The 18,614-nt window shown below is 44.0% G+C and overlaps 1 protein-coding gene across 12 annotated transcripts in view; it reads left to right on the forward strand.

Moving 5' to 3' along the window:
* PRKAG2 (protein kinase AMP-activated non-catalytic subunit gamma 2) overlaps positions 1-18,614 on the forward strand; it is a 251,980-nt gene that overhangs the window by 180,688 nt on the left and 52,678 nt on the right. For 11 of the 12 annotated variants that reach the window (XM_054193035.1, XM_054193037.1, XM_054193038.1 and 8 more), the window contains one exon: positions 18,056-18,140. In XM_054193035.1, the coding sequence (XP_054049010.1) occupies positions 18,056-18,140 (85 nt within the window). Of the gene's footprint in view, positions 1-17,518; positions 17,705-18,055; positions 18,141-18,614 lie in introns of those variants that run through there. The other variant, XM_054193041.1, reaches the window with a different exon arrangement.

Genomic DNA, 18,614 nt, shown 5'->3' on the forward strand with positions numbered 1-18,614 from the left:
AGATTACTGTGCGCTGCATTAAATGGGGAAGGAGCAATCTGATTTTTCACAGTACAGTTCATGACTCTGTACTTTGGCCTTGTGTTGTTTGGACTGTGTAACCTTCAGGCAGTAAGTGGTAAATGATAACTCTTCTCTAATGTGACATTACTAATCATGAAAGGAATGTAGAGAGGTTGCAAATTCAATAACGAACATGTTCGCTCTGTTTCCGCTTTGCCCGTATTTTAAAATGGAATGTAGTATGTTGAGCTTAATGTGGTTGTATCCTTTCCGTTTCATACTTTCTTCTTCCAGTGATGCATAAGACACTGTGAAAACAGCAGTATTCCCTGTCTCCTGCAAACACAAGCATTTTTGTGGTACATCGTTTCCTGGCCTTTGTGGCTTTCCCCTTTCCCGGCATGAGAGGAGTCCGGGCCAGAGAAAGAAGAGGCTAGCTCCAAACTGAGGAGTTGCCTTTGAGTTCTCTTTTGGTGAAAAACGGGGTTAAGGCTTCCTCTGCTCAGAAGAAGTGATAAAGGCAGAACATGATAAATGGACTTTTCCATATGATGGTGTAGTTAACCACCATTCTCCAAATAATTCCCAGAATGTTCTTAAAAAGAGGGCATCTCAGCCAGAAGGTAGTCTGAGGCTTACTCTAAGCTTCTGTGCGCAAGGCCTGTTAAAACTGCAGATACAGCACACAAGAAGGACTCAAAGAGTCCGGTCTGCATCCATTTTACGCAGTCCTGGCCACTCCAGCACGTGGAAGAGGAGAGATGCAACGTACAGCTGGGACTCTCTCTTCCAATCCTAGATACAGAGGGGAACACAAGTTTGTTTCTGCAGCTACCTGCTCGTTAAACAGTCGCACTTCCCGCAAGGCTATTCATGCTCTTTCTTAGCCAACATGTAATAAGCTCCAAACCAGGGCTGTTAACTTGTTCGGCGTGAAAGGCTATTGCATCACAGCCTGCCGCTGGCAAGGAGCCTGGGAACCAGGACATGTGCAGCAGGTCCTTCGGTTTGGCTCTCTCCAAAAAACCATGCCACCTACCAGAGCTCCATAATCTAGCTGGCTGATGAAAGAGATTTACATCTGATGAAGCAAACAGAAAAGTGTTCTTGGATTCTGATGTTGTCTCAGAAAAAAAAAAAAAATAGTACAGGCTGGGAAAAAAAAAGGAATCCAGTCTGCAAATGTACAAGAACTCCCTGTTTCAGCATTCATGTGGTTTAAGGCAATATATTAGAGTGCCAAGACATTACTGTGATTCAGCTTTGACTTACACCACAGTAAGCTGATCACAGAAATTAGAGCCAGAAAGGCTGTCATTTACCAGTGAAGAAAGCTCTTGCAGTGTTGTTGTGTCCGGGCTAGTCTGAAGTGCCTTAATTCCAGCACTCCTTTTGGGCAATGATTCTGTTCTCTAACAGATCCTATGGGCTGTAACAACCCATCATTGCTAAACGTTTCCCCTACTGGAACTGTTGCTGTCCACGTGACAGTGTGTTTAATTTGAAAATCATAGAATCATCGAATCGCCTAGGTTGGAAGGGACCTTTCAGATCATCTAGTCCAACCATCAACCTAACTCTGACAAAAAACATGACTAAACTGTATCTCTAAGCACTACATCTACACGGCTTTTAAATACCTCCAGGGATGGTGCCTCAGCCACTTCCCTGGACAGCCTGTCCCAATGCTTGACAACCCTTTCAATGTAAAAATTTCTCCTAATATCCAATCTAAACCTCCCCTGGTACAACTTGAGGCCATTTCCTCGGGCCCTATCACCTGTCACTTGGGAGAAGAGACCAACCCGCACCTCTCCACCCCCTCCTTTCAGGCAGTTGTAGAGAGCGAGAAGGTCTCCCCTCAGGCTCCTGTTCTCCAGGCTGAACACCCCCAGCTCCCTCAGCCGCTCCTCATCAGACTTGTTCTCCAGACCCCTCAATCAGCTTCGCTGCCCTTCTCTGGACACGCTCCAGCACCTCAATGTCTTTTTTGTGGTGAGGGGCCCAAAACTGGGCACAGCCCTCGAGGTGGGGCCTCACCAGTGCTAAGAACAGGGGGACGGTCACTGCGCCAGTCCTGCTCACCATGCTGCTCCTGATACTCTCCAGCAGTCAGCATGCAACTGACTAGTTGCAAACCTAGTAAAACAATAACTTTTTGATGAACTATGTAACAATTCCATACAATATTAATGGCAAAATGTTTTGAGCCCACCAGATTTGATTTCAGTCTCCTTTGGCAGAGCATCATGGTAGCTCCGCTGAGTTTGAATATAGGCTCACAGGAGAATTATTTAATATGGTTAGAACGTCTGTAATGAGACTCAGTGGGACATGAAGAAATGAACCAGTAAACTCACTTGGAACTGAACGGTATAAAGATTAGAAAGTTTCAGCTATACCACACTACTTCTTTTTAATTACAACTCCCATTTAATTAATATTGTTTTCCCACTTCACCTTCTCCCTATTAGTCATATCTTTTGTATCATATTTGGTATTTTCCTCCCCTTTTAGTATTTAAAATATGCATCAAACACCTTGCTATCTATTTTCTACTGGTTAATTTGCCTTTTTTTAAAGCTACTTATTTGGTTTAGAAGTAGAAGTGTCCAGTCACGACCTCCCGAAACACTGGTTTCCTAATGTATTTGTATTCTGGTTGCCGTGTTCAGATTCATGGCAATCAATCTTAGGATGCAGAGAAATTGTATTGCATAAAGATGATTTTTTCTGCCCTAAGGAAATGTGTGTCTGTGTCAGCTTGTGGCTTTTTCTGCAGCCACAGAGATAATTTAATCAACTATCTATGGATTCACTCAGTGGAGAATTTATTTTAATGGCATAAAGTCCTACAATTCCTGTTCCTCCTGGTCCTAGATCAAAAGGAGAAAGGCTAGGTGGAAAGTATGAATAGCCAGAATGCTGAGTCCAGTCAATTCCCAGCTGCTTTGACAGCTCTTATAAGGCTATAAGTAGCTAAGGCAATTAAAACTAGAGCATCTATGAGTCTTTTTTAAGATACACACAGGTACGAAAATCATGACCCCAGCATCCTGAAGACAGAGTTAGTGGCTTAAAGCTAAGTTACTTTTATCAGCCTAAGTGCTGCACTAGGCATGGTATAAAAAGGCTAAACCTAAGGATCTGGCCTCACGTGTCCATATAAATAGGTATCTTTGGAGTAAGTAACATGACCTAAGAGGGTGCTTTAATATTGGCAGCCTGGTTTTACCCATTGAACTGATTTCTCACGGCACAGCTTATTTCTGAATTTTAGACTTGTTAATTTAATACACATCCTGTTATTTTGCTAGATTGTAACTTCTCGTAAAAGCAAGCTCTGTTAGCGATTGGAAGCCAGATACATACTCTCTGATTTAAGCTGCAGCTTAATATAGGATCACTGAGGGTTTCTTACCGGCCTTATTGGGGCAATTTTGGAACGCAAAAATTATTTACTGTGTAGGCTGTTTATTCACAAAGCAGTGGGGATTATAGGCCAAAGTCTTTCCATGAGAATGGAGGAGAGATGCACAGTTTTGAACCTGTTCTGTCGCACCACGCCTGCTTATGTATTGGACTAGAGGGGGAATACACCTAAGAATAAGCAAAACATGTTTACGGGGTGGAACTCTATGAATTCCTCACCATCTTCATCTCTCTTAGCCCGGTTTTGTCTATATTGTATTTTTCGATAGACTGTCTTTAATGGCCAACAGATCTTTAAAGACTGTAAAAAGCTGGTTGATACCAAAAGCACACGGACTACATAAAGCAGTGCTATTCCTTTCTCACTTCCTCGCAACGTTCCCCCGTCCCTTCCTCAGACTGGATGAAAGAAAGTGTTGAAGTCGGGAGAGATAAGGGGGACATCACAAACAACCCTCACTTCTGTACGGTGTATTTTCCCCAGCTTTCATATTTTATAGTGTCACTACCTGCTTGTGCATGAGGAGAGCAATACAGCTCTTTAAAAATACAGCTTGTGCCTGTGTTTTTTTCTTTTAAGATTACAATCAAGCAAGTTGGGCCATTTGAAAGTCAGCTGCATGGGCTGCTGACTCAGAAGAGGACTAGATACCATCTTGGCAGCAGCCTGGAAAAATGTTTCCATTGTGCTGGTGAAATGAATGCAAAATATTTATTCTTTGAGCTTGTTCACAACAGCGTTCTCAGCTGGAACTGAGGGTGGGGCCATGTGGAAGACATTCGCGGGAAGACAATGGTGATTTGTACAGTGCCCAAGGTACGCAGTGTCTTATTTTATGATTAACAAAGGACAAGGCTCCTACCATACGGGGCTGAAGTGTAAACCGGTGAAGTAATCAACAGCGAATAAAAGAGAAAAGGTAACGGAGGCAGAAGGTCAGCAAAAGGGAAGGGAGCAGAATTCCAGGGCGGAGGTTTTAATTTAGTCTTTTTGCATGTTTAGCGTTGCAGTAAATTGCCAGTGATAAGGTTAAAGCCTTAAACTTTTGAAATTTTTATACATCATACTTTTTCACTTACAAGTGCACAAGCCAGGGCCTCTGTGGCATATAGAAAGTCTTCTTCCTTGTACCTCAGAACAAAAAGTTACTAATTGCTATTTTGTGGTATTTGAGCACATATGATTCAAGCAGAAAAATAAACATGATTCTTGCCCTGAGGACCTCATTGTCCAAGAGCCTGATCTAGCAAAACAGGCCAGGCAAATTCTAAAACCGTAAGAAAGCATTGGCTTAAACAGGATTGTTCCTAAGCGCCGCTTCCAGTATATGCTTGCAGAAGAGATGTTAAGTGTAGCCATGACACAGCTGGCAACGACAGAAGGCACTGAAGAAAGGTAACCTGAAGGTTACAGCCCTGAGTCTGGTTGAGGTTGCTGCGTATTTATGTTGCTGAATCTCAGGTGCTGTTTTGTTTTGGTTAATGTCAGTGCGGTGATGGCCTTGATCCAGGAAAGCACTTAAATTTAATTTTAAGTATATTGGTAATCCTGTTGGAGTCAACAGTACCACAGCACTTAAAGCGATGTGCATGCCAAGTCACTCTGCTGGGTCAGGGTCTTTGTACAGTTTTTATTGTCTACTAAAACACTTAAAAATGACTAGCACAAGTACCGAAGATGAGGAGGGAAGCTGATGGGCAGACAGAGTTGGGGAAAGCATTAAAGGTTCAGAAAAGATTAAGTGAGGGAAAGAGCTTGGGGAATCAGAGAAGAGAGCTCCTGGTGACAATGGAAAATAGCTGATCCCTGAGGGGCAGGGAGAGCAGCAGCTGCAAGATTGCTGTCTGCCTGCTGGGGTGTGTTTGGCCTTTCAAGCTTTGGGTGTTGGGATTGTATTTACTTGGAAACATTCGTGGTGTGTACTACCTCAGGATCCAGCTCGTTACATAAATGGAAACAGCTATCGATGAAAGCTTATGAAAAAAGACAACAGATTCCTCTCCCTTGAGCGCGCTGATAATGACTCCCAACAGACCTGTTCCACACAGGGACAGGCTGCTGCCAAAACCGATTTCTTAGGGAGCACTGTGAGGAACAGTTTCCACGGAGAGTGCACAACTTTCTTTCCTGGAATATGTCTTCAGAAAGAGAGAGCAAGGTGCCACTGAGCACCACTTTGGTACAAAAGGACATAATACGAACCGGTCACCAAGTAGTTTCTTCCATTATCCAAGATTTTACAGGTACAGAGGTTACATTCTGGAGAAAAGGATGCCTTCCTCAACCTTCCTTCTTTTCCTCATGGCCTCAAGCATTTGGCTGTTGCTGTTTTAGAGAATAAATCTTGGAATTCAAAGAGCATTTCAGTTGCAGAGTCATTAAGGAAAACAAGAGTTTAGAAGGGAGAAAAATATAGTGCCAGTAGATAGAGATCAGAGAGAGCTGGCTGCTACCATCTACCCTTTCGGAGATCACTTGTGCGACTCTAAGTCTCCCAGTGCCTCAGTTTCCCATTTATAAAAAAAAGGGGGTAACCCTTCTCTAAGTCAAAGAGATGTTGTGATGATAAATACACAGAAAAGTTCTACAGAGCTCAGATATTTCTAGAACAGGAGCTGCAAGTGGTTTAAGATAAGTTAACCATAGATAGCGTGTGTTGTGTTTAAAGTTTATAGCAACAGGCTTTTACACGGCAGACTGGAATAACGTATAGGAAGCTAGCGTGTTTTCAGAGCACATCAAGATTTACACGAAAGATCACTGTAAAGTTGGCCGCTCTTCTGAGTTGTATGTTTATTTTAGAGCTTCCTTTAAAACAGTTCAGACATTCTCAAGAACTGTTAATTTTCAGAGAATTACCATAGGACATTGTCCTGCACATTACATAAGGATTAGTATATATACAAACATTCCCAAAAATTGATGTTATGTAATGTAGACTTGCTCATTTTAATTGTTTTTACCACAACTAGACATGAAATTACTTCAAAACCATGAATCAATGTAATGTCTACCTAAGCCTAGTAATGACCTTAAATAAATACTTAATGTTTTTCTAGAGGTCCATAGCCAAGGCATTTATTCCGAACTTGGTGTGCCTTTCCCAAGAGCTTAAAATACCATCAAAACAAACTAAAAATGAATGTAACAGCCCCTGAAATGTCAAAGCCAAATCAGCTCTCCTTGCAGGAATGTCCCATACTGTCCCTCACAAGGCCTTACTTGGTCATCTCCTGAAAACAACCCAGCTGAAACGCCAATGGCCAAGGTTAGAGAGCGCTCTTGGGATTGCCCGGCCAGCAGCAGTTTCCCTTCTGTGCTGCCACTGCTCCTCCATGAGCCCTTTCACTGGCTCCCTCTCTGGCAGACGCCACAGGACACGTAAAGTCTCCCTGAGACAACGGTCCAAAGCTCTGAGAACTCTTAACCTCAAAAGATGACGCTCCTTGTCTCAAAAGTTGATTAACTTTGATATATGACCACTTGGGCAGGAACAACCACTTTAATCTCCAACTACTGACTGCATTATTTAATTTAACATTCAACTGTTTTGCTTTTTTTTTTTTCCATTTAAGTTAAGCTGACACTGAATTTCCATTCTGCTACTTGAGCGTGCTTCAGAAGCAAAGAGGCATCTCCGTAGGGCTTATACACAACCTAATGTGCAGTAAATAGAATTTAATCCTGACTCTACTGAAATCAGTGCCAATTTTTCTATTTACTTCAGAAAGGCTACATTCTCTAATGACTCAACTGTTACCTTACCTTGTAATGACAATTTAAACAGTCCATTTTCATACCGGTGTTAACTAGGAGGTACCACTCTATGTTAATACAGATGTCTCCTCAAACAGGCTGTTGAATATGGAATGCAATGTTTTATTTCCGTATTTTGAGAGCCTGTGGTAAGCTACAACAAAAAGCCCTAGGGAGGCATGTCAAGACATAATTTCAGCCCTTTGTGGACATTTAGCTACAGACTGAATCTCCATCTAAGTTTATGTGCTTGTGAACCCAGTCTTTGCCCTATCCCCACTATAAGCATCCGCTGCCCAGGAATACACTTTGGTATCGGCATCTCCACAAGCTCTGCAGTAACATGAGCGTGGTGGCAGGCTTGTTGGAGCTGCGTCCCTGGTCCTTAGCATGGAACTAATTTGAAATTTTTTCAATTCTGGTTCCTGGAGTACAGGGAAAAGCCTTACCAGTATTCCCATGTCTCTTTACGATATTGTTTGTAGTCATAAAACATTTAACTTAGACACCTGATATGCTTCTTGCTTAGCACAGTCCTTGCTTCATTCCTCCCAGAGGGTGTCAGACCACAGAACCAGTACAGAGGATGATCTGGTTTCACCTGCAGTGTACCTGAAATGAAGGAAGGATATAGTTAGAGGCTATCAAAAGGGACAGCACACGTGACAGAAGGAAGGTATCCATTGCATGTTGTTGTCATTGCAGATTTCTTTTGTTCATAACAATAAAAAAGAAGCAGTCCACAAAAATTAGGCCTATGGTGATCAGCAGTAGATCTGGAAGTAATTCAGGAAGAGGGTTATGTTCCTCAAGCTATGCAGATCCAGTGCCATCTGAAAAACAGCTTTTTGTCAGAAAGTAATTTATTTGCAGATTACAGGTCAACCATAGGCTCTGTGTTGAAGGAGGTTTATTAATATATTGGTTTGTCTACACATAACAGTCGCTACTCTGAGATAACAGACTTCTCAAGCCTTAGCGGGGCCACTGATGGCACTCATGCCTGGAGGTTGTCAGGCTTGAAATCTAATGCAAACACACAACCCCCCAGTGCTACGAGGAAGTCCTTCTTAGGACGAGGAAGTCCTCCTCGAACTGCACTGAAAACCACTTCATTACCTTCCCCTGCCTCTTTGAGATAGCCTTCAAATACTCCTTCTGGAGCCCTACTCCCTGTTGAGACCTCAGTCACGATAAGCTCTGCAGAAAGCGGCTGCCTGTAGCGCAGCCCGTTTGCTCGGCGTTTAGCCTGCCATTACCTGCTTCTTAGTGCAGCTTGTGCCACCGAGTGAATTATTTGTTCAGTCCAGGTCTGTGTAAATTTCTCACAGACGTTTTGTTGAGACCGTGGGTGATTCAGCTCTGAGCTGAAGGTTGTCTCTATTTTTCAGTAAACCCCCCCTTGTAACTCTGACCTGCATCATCCTGCTCATGTCTGGGCTCAGCGGATCTGCTGCCAGCCTTTCAAAACTGATGATGATCACAAAAATTACATTTTAATGGTAAACTACTAATAGGTTACTAGAATTTTGCATAGGTTACTCAAGCCTGAAGTGTGGTGTCAATTAACTTCAGTCTTTGTTAGGCAAAAGGTGCTTCATTTTAAGTTTAAAAAGTATCATCATTGAAAGCTGGTGTAATAAGAGTTTGCACAGTGAAGTCACTATCCATGACGGAGGCTTTGAAATATAACACTTAGATGAGGAAAGCGAAACGGTGTATCATAAACGTGTTTATTTAAATCAGAATTGGCTCTGAGTGGGTTTTTTTTTTTTCAAATTTGTTCTTCTCGGTGGCTTCTGTTCTGCAGATTATTCCTCAGTACTCTGGCCTCAATCCAGCTAAAGTACTTAAGTAAGCGCTTTACTTTAACTAACACAAATAATCCTCTGTTCAATGCCGGTGAATGAAGACCCATGTAAACGTGGGCTCATGCTTATTCTTCTTTTCCATTCACTTTAAATTAGTGGACGCTTACCTGTTTTTTACCACTAGTATTATCTTAATCTGTTCTTTGGGGTTTTTTTAATGTACCTTTGTCACAACAAAATACCTACTGTCACCAGGCTCATTACCTGAACGCTGCAGCTTTCTCCAGCAATAATTTCCCCTTGCCCTTAACCGTGCCCCTCGGTGTGATAAGAGATAGGTCCTATTTCAAAGAGACTAAGGAGCACTCAAGCATATGTGTGAAAACAGCTAAAGCATAGCTTTTCGAGCATATACGATAACAAACATTTAAGACAAGAACACTTAAAAACTCCGGAACAGATTAAGTGGCATCCCTGTGTTTGCAGAATCAGGTAGTGCGCTTGTAACATCAGTATTCTTAACAAATACAGGTTAGTTCCTCACAAGCACTTAACTTTTTTGAACTTTGCATTCCAAAGGTTAGAATTCAAACTGTTGGGCTGTTTGATTAATAATGTGCCACGCTGGTAATATTGATTTGGACTCCACCTGTATTCTACAGGAGTAATCTGAGGAATGAATGTTGGCCACAGAGGCTTATATAGAGAATGCCTCTGATATTCCTGACTCAAAGCTCTGCCTCCTCTGCGGTGCAGCGATAGAGGCTCAGACACACGGCTAGAGATGAGGCGTTACATGAACGAATCCTGCCTCTTCTCCACTTGACTTCTCTCTAAGTCTAAGAACTTAGCTGGGGATCTAGACTATTCCTTGGTCTTTTACTTCCTTTGAAGTTTATTTTTTAGAAGTGCTTAACTCTTCTGCTACTGGTACCATTTTATTTTTTTTTTGAAGTGAGGTGCTGCAGGCCACCGTGTAAAAGAGAAGTTCTTTGTTTCTGGTGTTAGATCAGAGGGAGTTTTGTAAATCTCTTCTGTTTCTCAATTAAGTCAGTGTCAGAACTCACTGGGATTAAACTGCAAGTTCATTTCCATACAGAAATATTTAGGAAGGACTAGGACTCTCCACTGAAAATGCGACACCACTCTGCACATTCAGTTCCCAGGTCTTCAGGGTAAACAGATCTCACGCTCAGTACTGTCACCGCAGGGAGGATTTAGTAGAAATGCAAGTTGTCCATTTCATCATCTTTCCTACTGCTGAATGCACTCCTATATTCCTTTTTTTTTTTTTTTAGGATTTGGCTAAAATTGACTATTGTTCCATTTATGTTATCCATTTAACCTACTAAAGATCCCCAACTGTGACTGCTTATCACTAATAATTAACTCTGCAAAGTAATTAATATTGTAGCTACTGTTATGTGGGAGAATACCTGCAGTGGGAGACTAGTTACTAGCTATAAAATGTAAAAGCAATATAGAGGTGTTCTGTATTCCATCTCAAAAGGCTCCTGCTTAGGACCACTGGGCGAGTCATATTCTGATGATACTGGGATGAAGAAAAAAAAACCCTTTCAGGGTAGAGTTCTTAGCCGATGGCAAACTCTGTTCCAGCTGTTTTAAAATTAAACCATTAGAGCCATCTTCAACCTCACCACACAGTATTAGAGATACACATAGGATAAATACACTGGCTCCATCACTTTCATACCTGCTGCAGGACAGTTGTGTGTAATTCATGGAGGGCTTTGGATTAGAGACAGGGCACTGACCTGACACCAGTAAGGATCCAGTGGAGAACATACAGTGCCAATAGAGTGCATTGTCAATGCCAGGTTTTGTTATGAATTTGGTTACTGTGTTCTAAACAAACTGTTATTTCTGAGTTGTCACCACCTTCATTTTTACATGCTACACACTGACACAATTATAGCATTTCATATTTCAAAAGCCTTTTAGGACTAGAGCAAATTTTATTGCGTTCCTTCCAGGTACAGGAAGAAAAAACTTGAGTCCAGGGAGGCCGTGGATGCCCCATCCCTGGAGGTGTTCAAGGCCAGGCTGGACGGGGCTTTGAGCAGCCTGGTCTAGTGGGAGGTGTCCCTGCCCAGGGCAGGGGGCTTGGAACTAGATGATCTTTAAGGTCCTTCCAATCTGAACTATTCTATGATTCTATGATTCTATTTTGTATGAGACCTCCCCTTCCTTCCTGGTTTGTTTGGTGCTGGAACAGGGGGTTCCGCAGAATAAATGGTAGAAACTACAACTGCACAGCTGCTCTGTTCACTCCAGCTTTTCAAGGTAAGGACTTTGCAGCAGAACCAGGCCCAGAGCTCTTCACTGGGACTGACCATGTTCTCTGGCCACGCCACAGCAGCCTTTTCACCACACAGTTACCTTTTACATCCAGAGGGATCCAAGGTGGGATCCTAACCTCAGCCTCGCCGATTCTACTGTTCTCGGCTGCTGTGAACCACTGCTATCAGTTATCACACTCCAGCAGAAAACAAGTAGGAGTTTAATTTACAGTTTAACCAGCAGATGAAACCTTTTTTTCCGGTAACTTCTGTCTTTTTCCACTTCATGAACCACACTGAATTAAACCAGAAATAAGCAGTAAGTAACCAAAAATAAGCAGTTTTTAATTTTGCATAAACAGATTGCAACAGAATAAGCGTATCTATGACATACATTTGGAAAAATTCTGAGTTGTTCATTGACTGCTCATCAGGAGAAGAGCTGTTACCTACTGGCGTTGTATAGAACTCTAATTGTAGTAAGGAGCACTAGCAAATGGTGGGAAAATTACCATTTGTAGTTTACTCTTGCATTCAAAATGGGTTTGCCTTGATTTGCATTTAGATGGGAATTCCTTCTTGTTGCTCTTCAATCCATTAGCTTTTATAAGGTAAGTAGTTTTTTTTTTTTTTCCCTTCTGAAGTACTTGGAAGGACATTCAGTTTTACTGCTGAGCTGTGAGCGGTGCAGGTGGCACCCCCAGCATATCAGTATTGAGCCATCATTGATCAGGATGAAAGGAGGGGTAGAAAAGTCAGGAAAAGCTCTGAGAAAGGTAGCCTGGAATTTACCTGGAAATGCCTACTTCTAAATAAAGCACAGGTAACGTTTTTGATGCAATGCCTGAGTAAGTCTGTTCCGAGCAGACTGTGATTTGCAGCAGCATTTCTTTTTTTAGGTTGTTCTTGCTATTCCTACCCAGTCATCAAAGACTAATACCTCATCTTTATTATTACTCAAAACAATATTTGCTTTAGAATTTTTCTAATTTAGAATTAAGGTTATTTGTTGGGGGGAGGGGCAAAGCAAATTTACGTTTGTATTTGATTGTTAGTCAACTGGCTTTTGTACAAAACATACATATACTTTTCACTGAGTTATCATACCAAGACTAAATATATTTTTCTAAAGATTGGACAAAAATAGAAACAAAGGAGAGCCTGGAAAGGACATTAAAAATTCATTTTCCCTCACAGCACAATCAACTATATGTAAATAATTTCCAACAAATGGGGTTTTTTCAACCTGTGGCTAAAAACCTCCTGTGACAGATTTTACAGTTTCTTTTCAGCAAAGCTTGCTGGTGCTTCACTGCTGTGTTCAGAAAGTTCTCCCAAAGTCCAACCTAAGACTTCCTTGCTAAAGGCTAAGTAGATAACTTCTTATCCCATAACCAGTGGACCCAGAAGATAGTTTATCACTTTCCTTCTTGCAAAAACACATTATATTTGGAGACTGTTATTTTATGTTCCTTCAGTCCTTTTTTTTTTTTTTTTTCTTTCTAGACTAAGAAACTGGGAGGTTTTAAAGTCCTTCTTTACAGATTATGTTTGCCGAACCCCTGGATCATTGTTTTGCTTTTCTTTGGGCTCGCTTTGTTCATTCCCGAGTTCAGTGCTCAAAGCTGAATGCAGTATCCCAGCTGGCATCTAACCAGGCAATGCGTAGAACAGATACTCCATGTCTTACCTATAACACATTTGTAATGTGATTTTTTTCCAAGAATCTGACATTGTTGTCTGACATTTAGTTTCATTCTCAGGTCTTTTCCTTGCATGAATGCTGCAAGCCAATCCTTTCCCATTTTACTTTTGCATTTGATTATTGTGTAACATGCTCTACTTACCCATATCAAAGTGCATCCTGTTTTTCAAAGCATTACGGCAATTCTCAAGATTATTTTAAGTTCAAAGGCTATCCCTAAAAAAGCAGTATCTTTTAGCATGGAGTCATTTGAAAATGCGATCGGGTTATTCATTATTCCTTCATCATCAGTGAAAACACTGAATGGTATTAAATAGAACACAGACTTTTGTGGAACCCTCTCTTAAACCCTTCCAGTTAGATACAGAAATCTTACCACCTTCCTTGTGAATATTGTTGTGACCTTTAGCAGTCATTTCATCTCGACTATCTGGCTTGCTTGCGTGAGTGTCATGCAAGATAGTGTCAAAAGTCCTGTTAACTCTTGCTGCATCTGCTGACCACATTTACAGCCTATTATTAAAGTGACTGAAATTGGCGTGGCATTGCTTATACACGTTGGCTGTTACTGATGATCCTTCTTTCCTCTAACTACTTAAAATGGGTGTATTTGTTCTCTTATCCATCTTGGAATCAAAGTTACACTGATTAGTTTATAGTTTCTTGGATCCTTCCCCCCACCTTCCCTTACAGACAGCTATGCTGAGCAGAATGAACCTGACCAAGTGGAGATGCGGAGATCTGGTGACTGCAAATCATTTTATCCCAAGTAGTTGTCTAAAACAGGCTATGTGAATAATGTCTTAGAAATGTTTGTTTCTCCTGCTGCAGAAGCAGCAGCAGCAGCCTAGGGTAACCTGTTAAATGTGAAAAGCTACACAGTAGGTGTTGTTCAAAGCATTTTGATGTAGCTGGTCTGATGACTGCCACTGATAGATCCCTATCCCAATGGATGCATTCCTGCTAATTCAGGGAGGCAAGATGTCAGGAAACAACATCAAAAATAATCTTCTGCGGATGTTAATTGCTGTTCACATCGCTGGACCATCCCTACAATTTAAATACTTAGCGTGTTCTTATGAAAATAGGACATAGGACTAAAAGGACTCCTAGATTATCAGATAGGTTTTAACATATTAATTATAAGTGCATATATAATTTACAGTACTGATTTTACTTCTACAGAGTATTAGTAACTCTGTTTACCCTTGAAAAAAACCCAAAAAACCACGCAGCGACAAAGCAAGCAGTTACCTATGAAAATTTATGTTCTAGCCTTCCCAGAAGTCCTAAAGCCTCTTTTGTTTACATCCACATTTTTATGACTTTTGCTGTCGTATCAACCTTGAGTTGTTTTACGTTGCCTCTACAAAGATTGCTGGCACTGCTGTATTACGCTTCTGTATTGGCGTTATGTCATAGCTTCATGTTTTTTGGCGTAAGTAATGCTCCTGTAAAAACCGAATTGAAACCTGGCAAAGAAGAAATGTATTCAGGCAGTTTTGGTTTTGCATATATTTCTCTTCTAAACTTTTACATGTAAAATTTATTTTGCTTAGCAGTATTAATTATACGAAGTATATATACTGTCTTGTCGCATTGGGTATCTCAAACAGTTAAAATGGGTTACCTGACATGCTCTGATAGCAAATATTTAAACCATAATCTAGACAAATCCCTTGGTTATAGTCTTGTGGCAGTAAACAAATTGTCACAATAGACAGATAGTGTAATGTTACAATATAGAATATCATCTTGGTGGGAATTACAGGTCCTTTGAAAGACAAATCTTTCCCCTGTTTTTAACCAGTAATCTTTTTGTAAAATGGCAGGTGGAGTTTGTAGAGAGAAGCAATACCTACGATGGTTGAAAATATCTGCTAATTTGTCTAATGCTGTAGTAGTTCACAATGAACACGGCAGTGTTTTCACAACTTGTTGTGATTTAAGCAGACTTGAGAGGGTTGTTTCCAGAAGGTGTGGTCCCACTGTCACTCTGTCCCTTGGCACTCCTCATGCCAGTGCTAGCTGGTACAACGGCACAGTGAGTTGGATCAGGAACTGATCTGGACAAAATACAATCTTTTCTTTTGGTCCATTTGGTTTTCGGCGGCATCAGTTTCCTGTTCTGACTCACTGTGTTGCCTACAAGCCAAAAGGAGCTAGAATGCAAAGCGAGGAGCAAAATGAACACCGTGATCAGCAGCTTGTTCCAAAATCGGTTTAAACAAATTGTAAGACTGCAGGCAGAGTGAGGCATGGAGTTTCAGCCTTTATTTCTCAATTTCCTTTGGGGTTTTTTGAACAATACGGATGTTACAACATAGCTATAATCTCTGTTATATACTAAATTACTGCCTTTGTATTACCTTGTGTTTCTCATAGTACTCTTGGTCTGGATGTAGATTCTGCCGCTGTAAAACCCGGATCTTGCCATACGCTCTGATGTTCACAGTGCAGTGTAGCTCATTGCATGAAATAGGCTTAACTGACTTCTTATAAACATATCTGTATGGTGACATATCTAGCAGGTGAAATGCAATGCACACCTTTGAAGACTCGGTGTCACTTCCAGCTACAAACAACCTGAGAGTTGTATTTCCTCGTGGCTCGTGCTTACTACATAATTATGGGGAGTAAATACTTGTTGTTTTAAAAAAAGAAACAAAATCAGGACAGTTCTTTCCAATCAGATATGCCATCTTATTCTCTTATTTTGGGTAGCAAAAGAGGTTAAAAACTCTTATCAGTATCAAGGTACCTGACAGGGATGGTATATTATTTAGAGCTTTTAAAGATAGCCCCCAGAGATAATTAAAAGCTTCCAAAGCATTTTAATTAGTAGACTGAAAATACTATAAATTAATATGAATCACTTTGGTATCTTCTCTAGCTGGTCAGTTAGAGTATTTATTGAAATCCTTGAAGTCTTTAAAAATACAACTAAAAATGAAATATTTCAGGATTTTCTTTCCAAAGGATTTTACATTAAAGAAGAACTGGATATTGTTAACATCCCAGTCTATCCTTAAAAACGTCCCTGGAAAGAGGCAGCTTGGGAAAAAGGAGCTGTTACCAGTGGTTAGCTTCCTGGCTTGAAATGTCTCTGGACTTGAGAAATAAGTCAGCTTTCTGTTTTCTCGTAATTTTTGGCGCTCTCCTCCCACCATAGCTTTAATTCTAATTATCTTTCATACTTCCCTATGTTCTGTGCACATTACTGTGCTATGCTAGATCTATTCAACCTTCCCTCCTTGAAGGACTTGCTGAACTTTTGAAGCTTGAGCCTCTCCTTAGGGACCAATACATTTTAAATGTTCTCTAATGGCTTCTGTGACTCGTTTGGGGCACCATGCATGTGTGTCTGCCCACAAGATCTGTTGCCATTGCCAAAGAATTTATCTTTTTATCTACCTCTACAGCATCCATGTCTGAACAGGTCCTGCTGGGCTTTCTGAACAATAGGGAGAGAACTATTCATTATAGTAAAGGAAGCCTAGATATAGTTTACCACATCTCACTGTCCAAATAGATCTACATGATTAATCTATTTTAAATACTTCCTTATTATCATTGATTCTTCTGTAGCCTGGTTTACAAGCCCAGATGCGGACTTGTAAAGCTGGGGTACAATAAATCTCACCCTTGCTGAGCAGAAGCCTCCCATGGTGTCACCTCCATCCTTCAGGCACTGCAGGTGGTTTGGGCTGTCAGCATTAGGGCTCAGGGGCTTGAGGGCAAGCTCGGGGCCTTCAAGCACCTCACACCCAGCGCGGCTGAGGAGAGCTCTGAAACACTGCTCTGTAGTGACAGCCATGGTGGGGCAGTCTATTTTCAAGAGTGATTTTTAAAGTAGGATCATCTAGTCTGATCTGCTACACAATGTAAACCAGAATTTCACTCACTAATCCCCGGGTCCCGTCCTCCCGCCCAGCTGGCCGAGCCGAAGCGCGTTACGAGGAGGGGGCTCGGCCGCCAGGCCGCCTCCCTCCTCCTCAGCACACCGCTCCGGCGGTCGGGCACCAGCTCTGAGACAGGCGGGCGACTTACAGGGAAGACGCCGACATTCGGCTAATCCTGACTTGTAACTTCCCGAACGCTTTAAATGGAAACGAGCGCGTCTGTTCCCAGAGCGGGTACACCGGGATGGCGGCTCGGCGCAGCGCGGGAGCTCCCTGTCACACACGGGGCAACCCCCAGCTCCCTCGCCCCCCCTCCCCCCCCCCCGCAGGGCAGTGGAACTGTCGGCTTCCCCGCCGCTGCCTTGCAGGTGAACGTGCGGGACCATACCAACCCCGCCTCGCGGGGGGGAGCGGAGGGCTTTCCCCTCCTCCGCCTCCTCTTGCACCGCTCCACTCAAGGCAGCAAGGCAAAGGGCCGAGCCGGCGGAGCGGCTGCGAGCGGCGGTTGGCCTGGCGGAGCTCCCGGGGCAGTGAGCCTCTCCCTCCTCCCCCTCCCTTTTGCGCGGGGAAGTGGTAGTTACCTTCCCCTCCCGCTGCCGGCCAACGGGCTCGACTGCAGCAAAATGGAACGTACCAATCCCCCCGCCGGGGGAGGAGGGGGGACGGGCGAGAGGCGGCGGCGAGGTGTGGCGGGAAGCGCCGTCCGGCGAAGGGGCGCCCGGCCTCCCCGTCCGTCCAGCGGCCGCCGGCGGCTGCTCCCTCCGTGCGGGACGGAGAGGCGGCACCGGCCGGAGGCACGGCGGCGGGCAGCCCGGGGGCCGCAGGGTTAATGGGCTGGGCGCAGCCGCCGGGAGCGGGGGAGGAAGGGCGAGTCCCGGTTCCTCCCCCCGCGGTGTGAGTGAGTGTGTGAGGGGCAGCGCACGGCCAGCCGCGCCTCTGCCTGTGTGGGAGGCCGAGGGGCAGCCGCCGCCCGGCCTCAGCGCCGTCCCGCCCTCCCTCCACTCAGCGCTCGGCGGGAAGCGCGGCCAGCCGCCCCCTCAGCGCTGCCGCTCCCCTCCGCCGCGCCGCGCTGCTCCGATGCCGCCGCGGGGCCGGTGAGTCCGCGCCTGGATGCTCATCTCCTTCTCCTCTCTTCCCTCCCGCAGGCGGCGGCGGCAGCGGCTCCGGCTCCCTCGCAGCTCCCGGCCGCCTCCGAAGGGATGCTGGAGAAACTAGAGCTCGAAGATGAAGGTAAAAATTCAAGGAAAGGGGGGTGGAGGGTGTCGGTACGCACCCGCACAGCTAGCGGGGTCTGGGCGAAGGGAAGGGAGCGGGGTGTCCCCCGAGGAGGTGCCCGCCCGGGGGGGGGGGGCGCTGCGCCGTGCCCGGGCCGCCCGCGGTGCCGTCGCCGGGCCGGGCGGGTGGCGACCTTCCCCCGCCCCGGCCCCTCGGCGGTGCCTTTGTCCCGGTGGTTGTAGCCCCTCTCGCCCGCCGTCCCGTAGCCGGTGGAGAGCACATGCCTGCGCCCGCCGGGCCGGCGGTGCCCGCTTTTAATCCGCCGTTCAGTCAGCTGGGGTCCCCGGCGCTGGAGGGAAGGAGCCTTCATGGCATCCCCTCCTCCTCCCCCTAAGCCACTCATTCTCCTCGAATACGTCTGCCATACCAAATATAGACTTTGAGAGTGAGGTGCGTGCAGCGATGGAGAGCTTTTTCAACTAAAGCTTC

Source organism: Rissa tridactyla, chromosome 2 (genome assembly GCF_028500815.1).
Source record: "Rissa tridactyla isolate bRisTri1 chromosome 2, bRisTri1.patW.cur.20221130, whole genome shotgun sequence".
NCBI classification, from domain to species: domain Eukaryota; kingdom Metazoa; phylum Chordata; class Aves; order Charadriiformes; family Laridae; genus Rissa; species Rissa tridactyla.